The sequence below is a fragment of the Canis lupus genome, chromosome 20 (genome assembly GCF_048164855.1).
Source record: "Canis lupus baileyi chromosome 20, mCanLup2.hap1, whole genome shotgun sequence".
In the NCBI taxonomy this organism is placed as follows: Eukaryota; Metazoa; Chordata; class Mammalia; order Carnivora; family Canidae; genus Canis; species Canis lupus.
In genome coordinates, this window is record NC_132857.1 from 28,440,501 (window position 1) to 28,459,019 (window position 18,519).

At 49.2% G+C, this 18,519-nt stretch overlaps 2 protein-coding genes across 8 annotated transcripts; one reads left to right on the forward strand and one right to left on the reverse strand.

Moving 5' to 3' along the window:
* Positions 1–958: 958 nt before the first annotated feature.
* PROC (protein C, inactivator of coagulation factors Va and VIIIa) lies at positions 959–10,754 on the reverse strand. Of its 7 annotated transcripts, XM_072788752.1 has the most exons (9): positions 10,626–10,686; positions 9,216–9,410; positions 7,798–7,964; positions 6,324–6,348; positions 6,074–6,211; positions 5,834–5,968; positions 3,756–3,895; positions 2,744–2,861; positions 959–1,639 (listed from the first exon to the last, which is right to left on the reverse strand). In XM_072788752.1, the coding sequence occupies exons 1-9, from the start codon at positions 10,669–10,671 to the stop codon at positions 1,062–1,064; spliced, it is 1,542 nt and encodes a 513-aa protein (XP_072644853.1). In that variant the 5' UTR covers positions 10,672–10,686; the 3' UTR covers positions 959–1,061. The 7 variants fall into 7 exon arrangements, with proteins under 7 accessions (XP_072644853.1, XP_072644852.1, XP_072644855.1 ...); XM_072788751.1 differs by having other exon boundaries at positions 5,834–6,211; positions 9,216–9,362; positions 10,626–10,754; XM_072788754.1 differs by having other exon boundaries at positions 5,834–6,211; positions 9,216–9,306; positions 10,626–10,739.
* A 5,852-nt stretch (positions 10,755–16,606) lies between these two features.
* Positions 16,607–17,337, forward strand: LOC140611818 (large ribosomal subunit protein eL31-like). Its single transcript, XM_072788757.1, has one exon. It carries the CDS (start codon positions 16,640–16,642, stop codon positions 16,997–16,999), a length of 360 nt encoding a protein of 119 aa, XP_072644858.1. The 5' UTR covers positions 16,607–16,639; the 3' UTR covers positions 17,000–17,337.
* The last annotated feature ends 1,182 nt before the right edge of the window (positions 17,338–18,519 follow it).

The following is an 18,519-nucleotide window of genomic DNA, read 5'->3' on the forward strand; positions in this document are numbered from 1 at the left end:
GTCTGCTACTTATATATTTTTATTCTCCTTATTTTCTGTTGGACAGATCAAGTTTTCTTGTGTTGGTTTAAAGGACGTATCTTTGTTCTTGTTTTGTTTGCCTTTAGGACCATTTCTAGAGACTTTAAGTATCTGTTTTTAAAAATAAAATCCCTTTATTTTACTGATGCCCAGAGAAGATAATGACTTGGCCAAGGCCACACAGTGTTAGATTACTTGTATGACTTTAGACTAATTGTCTTGGCTTGTCTCACCTCTATCCCTTTTTATTTGGTACATCCTCACTTCTTTCTCTGTCTCATTCAGTTTTGCCTAGAAGGTTGGGTCAAGATAGAATCTTTTGCTTACTGCTGTTCATGATCGTGTGAAATGGTTCCTCAACAGCTTCCCCAACTACACTATGAGCTCATTCTGAGCGGAAACAGTACCTTCTGAGTCTCTAGCTACTTCCCCAATGGACTGATAATGGACTCCACATCCAGCAGGTGCTCAACACAGCTGCCCGTCAAGACCAGTGGAGAACAGACCAGGGGCACAGGGGTTTGGGAGTCAGATCTAGATTTGAATCCTGATTCCACCACATAAACCCTCCTGAACTTCAGTTTCCTCCTCTGTAATAGGAGTTCAAAACCACTGTCTTGTTGGGTTTACTGTAAAGCTCTGGCTTCCAGATCTGTGTTTTGTGCAGGCTCCTTCCAGGGCCTTGGGAGAAGCTCTCACAGTTTTACTGTCAACTTTTTTTTATTTTTCAGAAAGAGAGCCCCCTCCAAATGTTATCAGCCTCAGATCCCACCAGACTTGGACCTACTACTATTTCCCATCCCACAGACTTGCTTTGGGCGTTAGATAAGATTGTGTTCATAATATGTGAGACATGCAGTAGATGCTCCACAAATGTTACTTCCCTCCAGAACAGTCCAGAAAAGGGATGCAACAACAGACAGAACTGTAGCTGGTATGCTTGTCACATGTCCTCTTTAATGTTTCAAATATTGCCATTCAGCAATCCAGCCCCCACTCCATGAGTGGCCTCTGGGGTTCAGACACAAGCCTGAGGGATGCTAAGGTACCTGGTTCTCGAGGGAGGCCTCCTCACCTCTAATGTGGCTGTGGATCCAGTCAAGGTAGCGGCTGACTTTAGTGTAAATGCCATAATTGTGGAGGCGCCCACAGCCCTCGCCCCAGCTCACCAGGCCCACCAGGAACCAGGTGCCACGGAAGGACGTAACCATAGGCCCCCCACTGTCCCCCTCACAGGCATCCCGTGAGTCCCCAAGGATGCCCGCACACAGCATGTTCTCAGATATCATGTTGTACATGGCCTGGATGCACTCGTTGTGCGGGGCCACAGGGATGTTGATAAAGTTGAGGACAAAGGTGCGGTTTCTTTTAGTCTCACTGCGGTAGCCCCAGCCAGTCACCACGGTCTCCTGGCCAACCTGGGTGAGCTCACGCTCTGCAAGGCCACTGTCTGGGAGGCAGATGGGCACGATGGTCTGCGAAAAGATGGCAGGCTGGGCCAGGTGGAGCAGTGCGATGTCATTGTCTGTGGTGCTTTTGCTGTAGTTGGGGTGGATAAGGACCTCTTTGATGTCCACATCCATCTCCCCCTTTTCCCAGCGCCGCAGGTCGTACTCCCCTGCAGGGCAGAGGAGCAGTCAGAGTGGTTGTGTATCCCAGGCACTGTAATCATGAGGGCCACGAGTCCATGCCTCAGATCCCTGCCAGCGTAACCGCTGTGGTGTCAGTCCTCAAGGGGCAAAACGCTGGAATTCAGGACTCGCTCACTGATGGAGCAGTGAGGCCTGGCAAGCCAGCAGCAGTGGGCAGTCAGCAGGGAAGCCTGGGACATAGACTGGAGCCACAAAAGGGAATATGGAGCAACCACAGTAGAGAGATACGACTCTCCTGTGAGTGGTGCTGGCCTGAGGGTGAGGTAAGGACAAGCCACGATGGGGATGGAGCAAGAGCAGCAAGACCCAGAGAGGACCAACAGGACACAGGCTCTGCCAGGGAAGAAAGGTCTGGATTACACACAAGAGACAGCAAGGCTGTCTCCAGCAAGGTTGGTGGCTCCTGGAGGGGTGAGAGAAGAGGGGTGGGGTAGTTGGAAATCCTAAACTGAGCGCCACTGGAGGCAAATGGTCTTTGGTTGTGCTGGAGGTAATTGGAAGGAATATGAATTTGGTCATTTTCAATGTACCTTTTCCTTCTTTCCTGCATCAACAGTGGGGAGCCCCTGCCAGAAACTGATAGAGTGGGGCTGGGCTTGTGGCCCTGGACCACTGCAGGGAGCAGCTGGGGGAAGCAGGGAAGATGCTTGGGCCTCTGTGGCCCAGCTCTGTTCTCATCAGTCTGTGTGAAGCCTGGCTCTGAGACCAGGCCATGTAGATGCCCTGTGGGTCTCTGCACCTAATGGTGCTGGAGCTCTGCACACACAGCCTGTGTCATGGGAGTGGGAGTGCAGACACAAGTGTGTCTGTGTGAGCCACCCCCACTCACTTTGCAAACATATGTGTGTAAACACCTGGGCACCAGATTTGAAGAGAATCCCCTACCTACCAAATATCAGGTGTCACTCTGCCTAAAATTCTACCACAGGAGTGGCTGGGGGGCACACACAAGCCTCTTCACCCCAGACACCTTCCATGGAGCTCAAGCACCCAAAACCTGGCTAGCCTGTCTGGTGCCACCCCTCCCTGAGGCCTCTGGTGGCCCCCTCCTGCCTGGCCCCAGCCCGCACCGAGCCTGACGATGAGCTTCTTAGAGTCCTCCATGCAGTGGGCCGCAGTGAGCACCCAGGAGGTGTGGATGAGCACTGCCCCGCAGGCCAGCTTCTTCTTTGAGTCCAGCAGGACCACCTGGAATGAGAGTGGGCAGTGACATCACAACAGTACCCCTGATACTCTAAGTCAGGGCCCGTGGTTTTCAGCATGTCCCCAGTATGGTCCTTAAGCCTGAGGCACTAGCTGCATAGGTGGATTTTCCTGGGTTCCCTGGTCACATAAGCATGGACTTATGGTCCTTCACTGGCATTTTCTATTTCTGCTTGTTTTACAGAGTTGGCCTGTTGCAGGGCATATCTGTGCCTCTGCTCATACTGTTGCTGTAGTCACCCTTAGCAGCACCCAGAGTGTTCTACTCACCCTTAGGGCTCAGGCCAGGATCAAATTCTCTAAGATGCCTTTGAAGCCTGAAGGCTACGTTGAGTATCCCCCTGAGGGTTGCATCAGCCCCTATCCTGCTGGCCATCCTTGTAGGTCCCACCGAGTGGTTGTGTTTAGAGGCCTGACCCTCCCTGGGTCTATGAGCCCCCCAGGGGATTGCCCTGCTTATTGATTTCTGTATCCCCCATTGCCTGGGATCAAATAAGTGTTAGTGTCCATGATGAGGCTGGAGAGGTACCTCAGGGTCAACCTTCCCCTCCCCACTTTTCTTAAGCAAAACATCTCTCCCATTAGGCCTCTGTCTAAAATGCCACATGCAGCACATGATCTTTCCAGCTCTTTGTTAAAACTATTGCCTTCCTGCACATCTGCTCCATGCCCCTGTGCTCCACCCACCCTGCCCCAGTCATGACTCCCACCAGGGACCTCCAGCTTTCCCGGCACAGCCCCTCCGCACCCCCCACCCCCCACCCCCACCCTAAGTGAAAGCAGCATTCCTTCTCTCCATTTGTACATCCTGACCAGGAATTCCCAGTAGGGGCTCAGTGATTCCTGACCCAACAGCTCAACAGCTGCCTCTCCTCTCACCTGCCAGGGGCTTTCTCCCCTTCTGGTCACCTTCCCATTGACGAGCCTTGGATCTATTTGGTCAGTTTGGTTTGTGTCACGTTTCAAGTGCTTGCGTTTCTTCTCCATTTGCTTCCCTGGCCTCCCACAAGGGAACTTCACTGAAGATAGAGGGAAGCTAGTGAGTTCCTGCCAGGCACTACTCCCCAAGACTGCCCTCTCATCTTTGCCCACTTCCTGCCTGCAGGCTAGTTTGCTCCACCTGTAGGGTTAAAGGGGTATGTGATGCTCAGGCACCCAAGGCCAATAACCTGCAAATCCTCTCTGGTTAGTTGGTCAGTCAACAAACCATGCCACCTAATGGTAAGAGCCAGGCCAAGCAGCATCACTACCTCTCTGTGTGTCCTTGGACAGGTGGTTAAACTTCTCAGAGTTCAGTATACCCAGGACTGCTGAGAGTAATCCAACATAAGTAAAGTCTCAGGCTGGGATGCCATCAAGCCCTTAACACATGTAAAAAATTATGGGAAGGAAGTGGTGGGCATTCCTGGAGAGCCCCCAAAGTAGCTCTGTGCATAGTTGTGAGGTCCTCTGTCAAGAGAGAGCACAGGACAGAGAACTGAGGGATGGGAGGGCTTCCAGCATCTGTTCATGATGCGCCATTTAGGTTTGATAATAGGAGCAGTGGGCAGCCATCAGAAGGGGAAGTGCTTAGCGGTAGAGAACAGAGACAGATAACAGCCACAAAAATCCAGAAGCTGGACATGGCAACTGATATGGCTGACTGAGAAAACAAAAACCTTAGCCAGTAATAGAGGATTCCAGCAGCAAACTGCTTTTATTACAGAACCCCTCCAGAAGCCTCAGTATTTCTGAAGGACACAGGGTAGGTAGGACTAGACAGGAATGCTGAGTTTGGAAAGGAAACTGCTAGAGCCCTAGACCCCTGTCCCAGGTGCCCAGTGGCTAGATTCTCCTCTCAGCCCTGTAAAAGACCATAGGTGTATTCTCTGCACAGGGTGAATTGAGTTAGAGGCTGTGATCTGGGACTCCAGCCACAGGAAAGAGCAATGTGCAAGGCTGACCGGGGGAGTCACACAGCCATCTGCAGACTGGGCAGACGCCAGGGGCCTGGAAGGCAGGCGGGGCCCACTCAAACATGAGCCTGGAAGATTCTTCTTAGGAAATGGCCTAGAGACCTGAGGAACTGGGCAGTAGGGGTTCTGCCAGTGACCTGGGCCACCCGATGGTCCCGCAGGAAAACCCACAGGCCAGCAGGTGCACAGGCATTTCCTTGTAGGTTCCTGTGAATCTCTAATTCAGAATAAAATGTTAGATATTTCTTCCCAGTAAAAGAATTGGAATATAACGTTGTGGAAGATCCCCTGAAAGAAGAACACGAAGTCAAAGAGGTGGAAAACAGAAGCAATAACAAACCTAGAAGAGCAACCCAGAGGAAAGAGATCTGAGTCACAGGAGAACCAGGACAGAACAGAGACACAGCAGGAAGGAGAGTATCAAAGAAATGACTAAGGAAATGTGCCCAGGCGGTAGATATCCCACCTGAGAAGGGCCCACCAAGGGCACTGTACAGCGAATGACAAAAAAAACCCACCCTGAGGAGCAACCTGCTGAAATTCATCATAAGAGCTGTAAAATTCTCACTTCCTAGGGCATATACAATTTTGATAAAATTTAAAATGTATAGGAAGGAAAAAGAAAAGAAGGCAGACTCTCCTGTCTCTGGTTCCTGTCTCTCCTCAGAGAAGCCAAAGGTGAGAGGGGAACTGGGATGCCAAGCTGGACAAGGTGTCTTCAGAAAATAAAGCCATCCAAGGTAGATGGAGGAAGATGCTGGAGGCCTGGTCCACTACAGCTGCTCCGAGTTTGGGAGAGGAGCTCCCTATGGGCTCATGCTCCTCCAGAACTGTCCCCAGGGTGAGCGGGGGCACCTGGAGGACGGCAGGCCAGCGAGGGCAAGTGACCCAAGGGCTGACTGCACCCCGAGCCCCGGTGCAGCCTGCAGCCGGTCTTCTCGCCCCCTCCCAGGGAACCTCCCTGTGCCCATCCCAGCACCGGGACAGGGGGGTGGGGCTCACCTGCGGGCTGGCACTGCAGGTGGTCGTCCCCCAGCCTGTAGCCCGGGGCGCAGCTGCAGTGGCGCCCGCCCTCCTCCTCCAGGCAGTAGTGCGAGCAGCCGCCGTTGTCCAGCGAGCAGTTGATGTAGCTCACCTCTGGGTGGATGGGGGGGAGGAGGAGCAGGAGGGCCGGTGGCACGGCGCTCCCCCCGCCCCCTCCCTCCTGGCCCCCGCCTCCCCTCCCCGCCGCCCCCCCCTCACCGTGCTGGCAGAAGCGGCCCTCCCAGCCCCGGCCGCAGTCGCAGTGGAAGGCACCGATGCCATCGATGCAGGAGCCGTGTCCGCAGCACGGGCTATCGCACGCGTGCTCCGGGGGCAGGGCCGCGCACTGGTCCCCGTCTGCGACATGGGAGGAGGGGCGTCACTGTGCCGCGTTTTCCCGGCCCCTGCAGCAGCTCGGGGACCCCAGCGGGGCGGGGGCGCGGCAGCTTGGGATCTAGAGCGCACTCACCGACATACTTGGACCAGTAAGCCAGCTGTGGAGGAACAGAGACAGGGTCTTAGGCCATCAGCTCCTCTGTGCATGGGGGAGCCCGTGGGGCGCCTCCTGAGTCTGGCCCAGGTGGGGCTGCAGGGGGAAGGGCTTCTGGACAAGAGGGCTCTAGCCCTCCCTGCTTGCCTGCTGCCAGCCGCTGGTGAAGCTGCCCGGAGGATGGCCACACTCCTTGTTGCCTGTGGCCCATCTCCACCCACATCCCATGCACCCCTCCATCCCCACCCCCCAAACACAGCTGGAAGCCCAAGGTATGGACTGTTTGAGGGAAGGGACCCAAATCCCCCACCCAGCAGCTTTGCCTCCTTCCAACCCCCATCACTCCTTTAGGCTTTTCCGGGCCTCTCCTGTATGTGGTCTTCCCCTAAGCCAGTGTTCTCAGAGTTGAGACCTTGTTGGTCAGATGTTGATTGCTGGTTCAGAAGATCTGCTTGTCTATCCAAGTCCCTGCCACTGCTGCTACTGATCTGGGACGCCACACCTGAGATCCATGGCTGGATGCCTACAGCATCAAGCACTGTAGCAGTGGCTCTGCCCTGCTGGGCCTAGGAGACTTAAGGTAAGGTGCTCAGATTGTGGCTGCAGAAAGTCTTTTGGGTGTGTGTTGAAAGAGGCAGTGGGGATTGAGGCAAGGAGGTAGCAGCTGAAGGGGCAGAGCAGAGCTGCCCCCTTAGCCTTGGAAGCACTAAACGGGAAGGAAGGGCATCCCTACAGACAGCTTAGCATGAAACCCCAGGTGGGAGCACAACTCCTGGTCTTACTTGCTCAAGTAAGCCCCTGGGGATGCAGGGTCTGAGCCTTGTATCAGAGAGCTACTTCCCTTCACAATCCATCCTTCCACCTCAGGGCTGCTACTATCAGGCTCCAGGAGTCAGAGAGGACCTGGACTCTTCCTTCTGATCCCCTGAGCAATCAGATTTTGCCCTTTGAGAATTTGAACTGAGGCACAGAGGGAGTGTATGTAGACAGACATCAGGGAGTCTTGGGCCACACACACCCTGATCTGCAGGTGCATGGCTGGAAACAGAGACGGGGCATTTTGGTCACAGAGAACAGGGGAGGCTGTAGTGGCCAGTTTTGGGCAGATGGCAGGCTGAACTTCTTCAGTGGGGTTTTTGGGAATCCCAGCCTAAGGATTCCCCAAACTCTCTATTCCTGGAGTTAATTGCAGAGTTCTTTTTTTTTTTTTTTAATTGCAGAGTTCTGTTCCTTGCAGTCACATGTGCCTGACCAAGACCATAGGGCCAGTGTCCTCTTCATTCCACTCACCCCCACACCACGCACAGCAGGCTGAATGGAGAAGGGGTTGGTGCCCATTGCCTCCCCAGACTCCCAAGAGGGCCTCAGCACTGGGGCACCAGCTTGTTCCTCCAGACCCCTGCTGGCCACCAGCCGACCCCTGAGCCTGCACCCAGCCACTGGATGGCCTTACTGTGTCATCCACATTTTGGAAAATCTCCTTAGCCTCCTCAAAGTCACAGATCTCCTCCATGCACTCCCTCTCCAGGCTGCCTGCCCGGATCTCCTCTAGGAAGGAGTTGGCACGCTTGCGAATCCGCAGGACTTGGTGGGCGCTCTCGCTGCTAGAGAACACTGAGCCTGGTTTGGAGAGAGGGGAAGCTCACTTAGAGGGAGGGGTCTGAGGTAGGGGCCACTCTGTGCTGAGCCCCAAGAGGTGTTCTTGTCTCAGGCCTTCAGGACTTAACCCAGCTCATCTGCTCTCTTCCTCCACACACAGTGGATAGCCAGCCTTGAAGGATGGGAGAGTTGGCCACTCAGAGTGCGTGTACTGGATAGACAGCCTTCCCTTTGGACCCAGCCTGACCTCCATGGGACCTTGAGCCACTGCCTTTGCCTCTCTAAACCTGTTTGTTCATCCAAACACAAGAATGAGATAATGGTGTCAAACAGCGCCCAGTGACACATGTTGGTGGTATGCTGTTGTTATTAGCAGGACCATCACCCCCGTCTCATTACTCTCAGAGTACCCCTGTGCAACCCTCTGTTGACACCATCCCTCCTCCCTCCCCACCTCTACTTGACCTCCCTCAGTGGAGCAACTCCTCTGCCTTCCCCTCTGCTGGGCAGACCTGCAAGACAGCAGACCTGTCTCTTGGGTTCTGAGAGGAGTCTGTTGGGCCATGCTGAGGTGGAGAGACCAAGTCAGGGGAGTGCAAAGGCCAGGAAAGGAAGGCATCTGACCCAAGTCTGGTCATAGGAGCCAAGTGGATCACGGGTGGGAGTCGGTGGGCACCCCAGGCAGACAAGCAGCTCAAGAAGAGGCTCAAATGCCAGCAACAGAATGAGTGTGTGGTGGGGAGCTTCAGGAAGATGCCAGCAGCTCATTCCCCCTCAGGGCTGCTGCACACCCTGTTGGTTGGGGTGGAGGGGGGAGGGGGAGCTCAGGGAGGGATGGGGCAGGGCAGTCACTGTACACGTGCCTTGGAAGGGAGGCTGCCCTGTGGCAGCAGCTTGGGTGGTGGCCTCATGGGGCTTTCACAGCTGAAGGAGTGAGTAGGGGGAGGAGAAAGGCCCTGGGGACTCTGCAGCCCACTCCCAGACTGGAGGAAGGAGCTTCAGGACTTGCCCTCCAGGGGCTCCAAGCTTTTACCACAGTACTCTGCTGTCACAGGTACCACCACCCCCCTACCCGCCTGCCCAGATGGGGGCAGCTGCTGGATGCCAAGAACTGGCCAGCAGGGGACTGTCAGGCAGTTCCTCCCCACGGTGCCTCTCATGTCACACTGAGGCTCAGAAGAGAGGCTGCAAGGTAGAGGTCCTTGCACAGGCTCCAGAGAAGGCTGCCCCCAAGGCCCCACAGGTCCCAGCGAAGGAGGAGAGTGGCCTTACCAGGAGGAGCTGCTGTGCTGCAAGTTCCGCAGATGGTCAACAATAGCGAGAGGCTTGCGAGCTGCCACATTCTGGAGTTGCTGACACCTGTCTGAGGAGGACTTCTGAGCTTCCAGCAGCCCCACCAGCTCCTGTTCTGCCTGCTGCCTGGTCCCCAGATGGGAGCTGAATGTGAGGGCTGCGGCTGGGGGATCCCTGTTCAGTAGCCAGACAGTCACTGGCACCTTGGGGTCCTTGCCCGGGTAGGGCTAGGGTCACAGCAGTTGCCCAGAGTTTGAGGGGTGAAGAGAAAAAGTGGAAAGGGCACGGAGTCCTAGGGAAGATCCAAGGGGCCTCAGTACAAAAGGGCCATGGCAAGTACCTTCCTTGGCCCTGTTCTTTGTGCGGGTCAGGGGGCGGTGCCTTCACTGATCTAAGAGCCAGCCTAAGAGTCAGAACTAACATTTATTGGACATTCATGGTGTTTTCCAAGCAATTTGTGCATGGTGTAGAAGGCCAGCCACCAAGTCAGACTACTTGATGCAAATCCCAGCTCCAGGACAACAACACGGGGTAAGATACCTAACTGTTCCATGCCTCAGTTTCCTGGTTAGAAAAATTGCATATCTGCCCTATGGGGTTATTGTGAGTATTAAATGAGTTAATCCACAGAATGCTCTTAAGACAGGGCTTATACACACCAGATGCTCAGGAAATATTAGCTCTTATTATCTCAGTTAAAGCTCACAATGCCCATGAGGGAGGTATGGATGCCATCACCCCATTTCATAGAGGGCACATTGAAGCTTAGGGAAGGGAAGTGGCTTACTGAGAACCCACAATCAGGACATGACGGAACTAGGATCTGAGCCCAGGCCCATGTGGCTCCAGGCCTGGATTCTTATCCCCTGCCCCAAACTATTGGGTGTCCCACAGAGCCCCATCAGTAGCACTGGTGACAGGAAACTGAGGAGTGAGCCTTCCACTGCCTCCAAGCCTGGTGGATCAACCTGCTTGTCCCATCTGCAACCCCCCCCCCCTCCATCTGACCTGACTTTCCATCTTCACTGACTCCCTTGGTGGCTGCTGCTGACTTTTGTTTAAATCAGACCCCCAGGTGTAGAGGTGGGGATCAGGTGGGGAGAATGGAGAGTCCTGGGCTCCAAGCTGGCCCTGACAACATCCCTGGGCCCTGGCAGTCCTCAGATGACTTCCACTTGCCTCAAAGTCTGGGAAGAAGGTCCGTTGGACTGTGGCACCCAGGCCTGAGGAATGCCAGCCAGCGCCCTGGCCTGGCTGGTGGCAGAGCCCGGAGTTCCCATTCGCCCAAGCCCTAGACAGCCTCTGGAACCCTGGCTGGAGGATTCAACCTTAACATCTGCTCATCCCTCCTCCATCCTCCTCACCAAACCTGCCACGAAGTGGACTTACTGGGGTGGGCCGGGAAGAAACTGCTCGGTTGCTGTCCCACCGCCATGACAGCCTGGACTTTGAGTGAGTTAATCCATAACCTCAAATATTTGCTTGGCCCTCAGTGCTGAGGCCTCCCCCTCCACAGATAAACAAACAGGCTCCTGGCTCAGGATGGCCCTGTTTGCCCAAAGCCCACCTTTGTCCACCAATTGGTGCCATCCAGGAGGGAGGGAGGTGAGGGATGGGCAGTGTCAAACTGTCTACAAGTGCAGTCTCATTTTGACCTCAAAGTGGCTGGCTGAAGGAGGAACATTGTGTCTATATTGCAGATGGGGACATTTTTACTCAGAGACATTGTAGTTTTCCCCAGATTAGCACAACTGGTAATGATTCCATATTTCACCAAATCTCGGATGCCATTAATTATAAGATGTACCTATTTTATGGGGCAGTATAATAGAAACACTGTCAATTACACAGGGACGCACCATCCCAATTTCCAATTCCTGTGATGAAAAGATACACCTCTAAGAGTCCCAGCCATGTGAATGCTGGCCATTCAGCTAGGCCCTTCGCTCCAACGGCTCCTGTAACTGCCCCAACACAATGGCACATAGCCACTCTTATCATCTCTACTTTGCAGATGAGGATGCTCAGAAATCTGTTATTAGTTGCCCAAATTCACCAAGCTGCTAAGTGACAGGCTTCCTGGCACCTCTTGGCCACCTTTGTAAACAAGTGAGAAAAGCAAACTGGGTTCTGGAAAGGCTCCTGGGATGCTGGGAAAGAGAATAGCAGAAGTACAAGGTCCAGTCCTTAAGTCTGTCGACATCTATTAGGCATCTTGCTTCCCTGTACCCACTGTGTGGGGTCATCATCCATTTCCTGCTACTATACCTGCTCCCCTAAAGGGTTGACCACACCCCTCAAAGCCAGAACCCCTGCAGGGTCATGTACCCTGCCCCTTTGGCCTCTAGGCCTGCCCAGGAAAGTCACCTGACCCAGGAGCCAATCAGATTCTCTACCCCAACCCCCAGGAGTAGAGCTTTAGAGCCCTCAGTCTACTGTGAGCACTGGGAGACACACACTGAACCTGAACATGGATCATGTACTCTGCCTGAGGCACCCACATCCAAGCCAGCTCAGATGCCCAAGGCACTGGCATCTAGAAGAGCCAGGGCAACTGCAGTTGGAAAAGTGACCAGTGCTGGGGCCTTGAAGGCTGCCCAGAGGAGGACAGGAGGATTCCTCTTGCAGAGCTCCTCATGCTTATTGGCCTGCTGGGGCACTGCAGTAGGGGTGTCTGCATCGTGGCCTCCTCATAGCTGGCAGTACAGGGAACCCCGAAGCAAGGAGGGTCCCCCCCACCAGCCATTCCCCGGCTTTGTGCTGGCTGAAAGGCTGCCATCACCTAGAGAGTGCTGCCAGGAATCCAGGTGTCTGCTCACTGGCAACAGGTTTCCAGCAGGGGCCACTGTTCTGGTCCTCAGGAAGGGTCCTGGCTGCTGTTGCAAGGGGCAGCCTCACCTGGCTTGGTGGCCACTTGGTGGCTGATTTGCCTTGTCTGACACTGGGGTTTTCCTTCCTACATGTGAGTCATCCTGTTGGGCCTGAATTCAGTCAGGCCAACTCTTGAAGCCAGAGCAGGAATTGGGTACCACAGCCAGCTGTGATTCAGAGAGAAGAAGGACATCTGTGTGCAGGGAATTTACTCATTTGTGAGGATGTGGGCAGAGGAGTAAGAAGCAAAGATATAGGGGTGGGGGTGGGGGGAAGAGGAGTTGGAGCCGGGAGTAGAAAGAAAGCCAAACCTCCGAGATGGCATCGCCCAGTGGGGCATTCAAAGATCTCATCTGTGGTGTCAGGCTAACAAGGGTTTAAACAACTTGGGTCCTTCCGTTAGCCTCAGTTTCCACATCTATAAAATGAGGCCAATAATAGTATGCACATCAGGCAGTTGTTATGACAATTAAATTCAATATATTCTACAAGGTAGACAGAGACTTAGGTGATCAGACAAACGCATGTAATAATGTCACCACCACCACAATTATGATTTATGGGACATTCCTGTCACCTTCCAAAGGTCCCCTGTGCTCCACCGCCAGCCCCAGCAACCACTGATCTGGTTTCTGTTACTTTTTCTAGAATGGCATATAAATGGAATCCTACAGTAAGTAGCCTTTTAGGACTGGCTTCTCTCACTTAACATAAAGCTTTTGAGATCCTTCCATGTGGATGTGCAAATCAGTTAATTTCTATAGCTGAGTAGTTTCCATTATATGGCTGTACCACAATTGGTTACCCATTCACCACTTCTTGGCTATTTTTAAATAAAGCTTCTGGAACATTCATGTACAGGTCTTTGTGTGGATATGTTTTCATTTCTCTTGGGCAAGTCTCCAAGATTGGGATTGCTGAGTCATGTGGTAAGTACATTTACTTTTATTAAAGAACAGAAACAAACTATTATAGAAAGTGGCTGTACCATTTTGCATTTCCGCTAGCAAAATATGATTGTTCCAGGTGTTCTGCTTCCTCCCCAGCACTTGTGTGGTCAGGTTTTTTATTTTGTTATTTTTAACTATTCTAATAGGTGTGTGGCAGTATCTCATTTCATTTCCCCAATCACTGATGATATTAGGCATCTTCTCATGTGCCTATTTGCCATTCATGTATCCTCTTTGGTGATGTGTCTGTTTTAATATTTGGCCTATTTTTAAAAATTGAGTTTTGAGGATTTTTATACATTCTGGCAGTAAGTCCTTTGTCATGTAAGTATTCTGCAAAAATTCTCTCTCAGGCTTTGGTTTGTCTTTTATTAACAGTTTCTTTTGATGAGCAAATGTTTTAAATTTTGATAAAGTCCATTTTCAGTTTTCTTTGGTTAGCATTTTTGGGTCTACCTAAGAAATCTGCCTTATCCAAGGTCACAAAGTTTTTCTTTTATGATTTCTTCCAGAAGCGTTATGGTTTTAGCTTTTATATTTGGGCCTCCAAAGCATTTTGAATTTGTAAATCTTTTACATGATGTGAGGCAGGGTCGATTCACTTTTTTTCTATCTGGATATTTAGGTTTTCAGCATTGTGTTGAAAAGACCATCCTTTCCCCCATTAAGTTGCTTTGGTAGTTTGTCAAAAATCAATTGACCATATATGCATGTGTCTACTTCTGCACTCCACTGATCTGTTCATCCTTCTGCCTCTATCATACTATCTTAATTGCTGTTGTTAGACTCTAGTAAGTCATGAAATCAAGTAGTATAAATCTTCCAGCTTTATTATTTTTCAAAATTGTTTTGGCTATTCTAGATCCTTTGCATTTTTATACACATTTCAGACTCAGCTTATCAATTTCTTTAAAACAAGAAAGCTTGCTAGAATTTTGAATGGGCTTGAGTTGATTATAAAGAACAATCTGGAGAGAAGAGACATCTTACTGGTGGGTCTTCTGATCTGTTAGCATGGCATTTCCATTTATTTAGGTCTTTGCTAACTTGTCTCCTCAATGTTTGGTAGTTCTTAGTATATAGATCTTGAACATATTTTGTTAAATGTATCCCTACTTATTTTAAGTTTTTTAAAATGCTATTGTAAATGGCATTTTACATATTTCAATTTATAATAGTTTGTTGCTAGTATATAGAAATAACATTGATTGTTTTATATTGAGACTTACTTTTTTCATTTTTATTGAGATGGAACTAACATATAACGTGGTATTAGATAAAGGAATACAATATGATGTAATATACATATATATGCAAAATGATCACCACAATAAGTTTAGTTGACATCCATCACCTCACATAGTTACAATTTTTCTTCTGAGTTAAGAATTTTTTAAATCTAGGGATGTGTGCGTGGGTGGCTCAGTGGTTGAGTATCTGCCTTTGGCTCAGGTCGTGATCCCAGGGTCCTGGGATGGAGTCCCACATCAGGCTCCCCTTGAGGAGCCTGCTTCTCCCTCTGCCTGTGTCTCTGCCTTTCTCTCTATGCCTCTCATGAATAAATAAATAAAATTATTCTTTTAAAAAAAAGATTTTTAAAAATCTAGTGTCTTCATGACTTTCATAAGTATAATACAGAATGATTAACTATACTTACCATGTTGCACATTACATCCCCAGAACTTATTTATAATGGGAAATGTCAATGTCCCCTTTGACCATCTTCCCTCACATCCCCCACCTCTGGGAACAACTGATTTGTGTTTGAATTTATGATGAACTCATAGAATCTTAGATTCCATGTGTAAGTAAGATCATACCATATTGTACATACATCTTTGACTTCTTGATTCCACAAGCATGTGCTGGGGTGAACGACCATCCCTGTTTGTCTGGGACTATTCTGATTCTATCACTAAAAGGCCAACATCTGGTAAGCTCTTCCTGGAATGAAACTCCTGGTTTTAATAGACAGGTACAGAAGGTTAGGGGAAAGGTACAAAACACAAAGGTGACCCCAAGGGGTGCTGAAAGCAGCACTGATTTCGCTAGTACCTGCTGCCGCTGCTGACAGCCACAATCTGCAGTTCGTGATCATGCATCATCCACTGTCACACCACTGGGTGACTATAGTGCGCTGCAATCTGGAACACGAACATCCACTTTGCCTGTGGATTAACTGTTATGCTTTGTATCTAGACAGTGCTAGTTTAATTTTTAACATGATGCATATTGCAACCATGTTTTTTAAGAGTTCAGATGATGAACATGAGCATGATTACCAGAAGAGGACTAATGCCAGCATGAACCAGACATCAAGGTCATTCAGAAAGCTAAACAACTGTTATTTCAGCAGCAGCTAGATACACACACAACTGTGTTAGGGAGGTAGATGGTCACAAAGGGCATACTGCAGCATGTGCAGAGAGGACTTGGGGGCTTGGGCTGAGAGTGGGGGGAAAAGAATGTAGGAGCCCATGAAGAAACTGATCCCACAGGTCCCCAAGGAAATAGGCAAGTACTTCTAAATTAATCAAAAGGGGTTTTTTTTGGTCTACTCAGTGACACCAATTCTCAGTTGAAAATACTAGCCGCTGAATTAGCATGGGCTTACCACGTGGCTGAATGCATCACTCCTCTGATTGTTCTATGGCACCAAGTAAAGAACATTCATTCAGAGGCTGTACCTGAAATACCCTGTGGATGAACCATAGGTGAAATCTGGTAACAGATGTGCTGGCCCTTTACAGCACGTCAGATCCCATCAACAATCATGCTGTCTATAGTACACCAAGGCTGAGTCCAATCATGGCAGTAAAGAAATGCTCTCTTACTTCTCAGGCACTTTGATTTGAAAAGTGGAGTTTCAAATGGTCTTTTTTATTTCTGTGAGGATTTTAATGAAACTTCAGGGAAAAAATTTATTTACTTTAAAGATTTCGCTTATTCATGAGAGACACAGAGAGAGGCAGAAACACAGGCAGAGGGAGAAGCAGGCTCCTCAAGGGGAGCCCAATGTGAGACTTGATCCCAGGACTCCAGGATCATGACCTGAGCCAAAGGCAGATACTCAACCACTGAACCACCCAGGTGCCCCCAGAAAAATATTTTAAAATGTCAATGATATACAAATACAAAGGAGACTTTGACCATCTGTCTGCATATTTGACAGTGCAAGTATAAATTTTTGCAAATTCTGTTCAGTCTATGAACCCTTACCAAAGAAAACAAAAAGATCTTACCTGCTAAATGTCCTGCACACCTTGTACCCCCACAGTTCAAGGAATGTGGTTTGCTTCCTGTGATACTGAGGCTTTTCCCAATGACAGGTTTGGTTATTTCTTAGTTTCCTCAAAACATGGAATATCCCTTAATGAGCTATTTGATGTTTTAGAAATGGAAGGAGGCGGTTTCCTTCAGGCGTGTGTCTAACATTCAGGCTGTCATCATTGCTAGTCATAGAGGAAGAGATGGTAAAAAGTTAGGCTACCATCAAATCATATTTTCAAAGTGTAGGACAAGAAGAATGTCCTCTAATTTAAAAATAATGCTGAGCTTCCTTTCCAGCTAGGGCCCGGCAGAATGGCTCCCGCAAAGAAGGGTGGCGAGAAGAAGAAGGGCCGTTCTGCCATCAACGAGGTAGTGACCAGAGAATACACCATCAACATTCACAAACGTATCCATGGAGTGGGTTTCAAGAAGCGTGCCCCTCGGGCACTCAAAGAGATCCGGAAATTTGCCATGAAGGAGATGGGAACTCCAGATGTGCGCATTGACACCAGGCTCAACAAAGCTGTCTGGGCCAAAGGAATAAGGAATGTTCCATACCGTATCCGTGTGCGGTTGTCCAGAAAACGTAACGAGGATGAAGATTCACCAAACAAGCTCTACACGCTGGTTACCTACGTACCTGTCACCACTTTCAAAAATCTACAGACTTAATGTGGATGAGAACTAATCGCTGATTGTCAAATAAAGGTATAAAACTGCAAAAAAATAAATAAATAAATAAATAAATAAATAAATAAATAAATAAATAAATAAAAATAATGCTGAGAAGGGAGACAAGGATTGCATTCAAATGGAAATTTATGAATGGTTCTTCCAAAACTGTTTGATGATCTTTGAAGAGGCCAGAAGCATCCTCAAAAAGGATAATCTGAATGCACCTGCATTGTTCAATGTTCTGTGTAGGAAGTAACAAAAGCTCGTGAATAAAAACTGACTCAGTTTTGGGGAAATAAAATAAAATGTCACCAGAAGAGGACAACCAGTTTAAACAGGCTTTCTCACTTCTTTCCTAAGACTGGAACTTGTAATCCAACTTTAATATCACAAGTTCAGATATCTCTGTGCTTTAATAAAAGCCATTTTCCCTGAGACACATACACACATACCCACAAGAGAGAGTGCACAAGAAAACTTTAACTTATGACACCCAGTGTGCTTCAAAATGTTTAAAAAGGATGCAGCTCCTTTAGATGCAAAGGAGCTGACAAAAAGCTGTTCTAACCAACTAATAGTTACAAAGAGGTTGGGAATTTTTGGAGAGCTTGAAGCTAATCTGTACAAGTCTAAAAACCTGCTGTTGTTAGTAAGATCCTAAGTATTCCATGCTCAAGTGATTTTGTTGAGAGGATCGTTAGCTTGATGCCATCACATTGGACTGATGGCAGGAATTAGTGTAATGTGGGCTTAATAAGAGCAGCACTGCAAGTTAAAGAATTTTATGTTGGCCATATTCAGTTTGATCACTAACATTAGAGAAGGATTTCCTAAAGGTTTCTGGCAAGGAAATAGAAGAAAGAGGTAAAATTCTCCTCTGCATTATAGGACAGAAATGTCATTATTTTTTATTAAATATTGGTACTATGTTTAACTAGTCTTCCTGTTTTTACAATCTTAAAAAGTCTTACATGTATGTATCCTTAAAAAAAGAAAGACTTTATTTTTGTAGAGCAGTTTTAGGCTCACAGCAAATTAAGGGGAAAGTACAGAGATTTCCCATATACTCCTCAACCCTCCAACCATCATCAACATCCCCACAGAGTGTACATTTGTCATAAATGTGATAAACCTACACATCATAATCAGCCAAAGCCCATAGTTTACATTTGGGTTTACCCGTAATGTGGTACATTCTATGGTTTTGGACACATGTATAATGAGATGTGTCCATCATTATAGTATCATATAGAATATTTCCACTGCCCTAAAATCATCTGTGCTTCATCTATTTAGCCCTGCCTCCCCCAACCATCCCTGACAACTACTGACGTTTTTTGGGGGAAATATTTTATTTATTTGAGAGTAAGAGAGAGTGGGGAGGGGGGCTAGTCAGAGGGAGAAGGAGTAGCAGGCTCCTGACTGAGCCGGGAGCCCCATGTGGGGGCTCCATCGCTATCTGATCCAGGTCCTAGAACTCTGGGATCATGACCTGAGGGCCGACTGCTTAAGGACTG

Bases quoted from the DNA above. Each gene is read 5' to 3' on its own strand.
- PROC (XM_072788750.1), bottom strand. From the start codon at position 10,671: ATGGCGGTGGGACAGCAACCGAGCAGTTTCTTCCCGGCCCACCCCA. The intron at 7,965-9,215 runs GTAAGGCCACTC...TCTCCAAACCAG, and splicing joins CAGCACAGCAGCTCCTCCTG to GCTCAGTGTTCTCTAGCAGC. The intron at 3,896-5,833 runs GTGAGCCCCACC...CTCTATCTTCAG, and splicing joins CCTGCAGTGCCAGCCCGCAG to TGAAGTTCCCTTGTGGGAGG.
- LOC140611818 (XM_072788757.1), top strand. From the start codon at position 16,640: ATGGCTCCCGCAAAGAAGGGTGGCGAGAAGAAGAAGGGCCGTTCTGCC.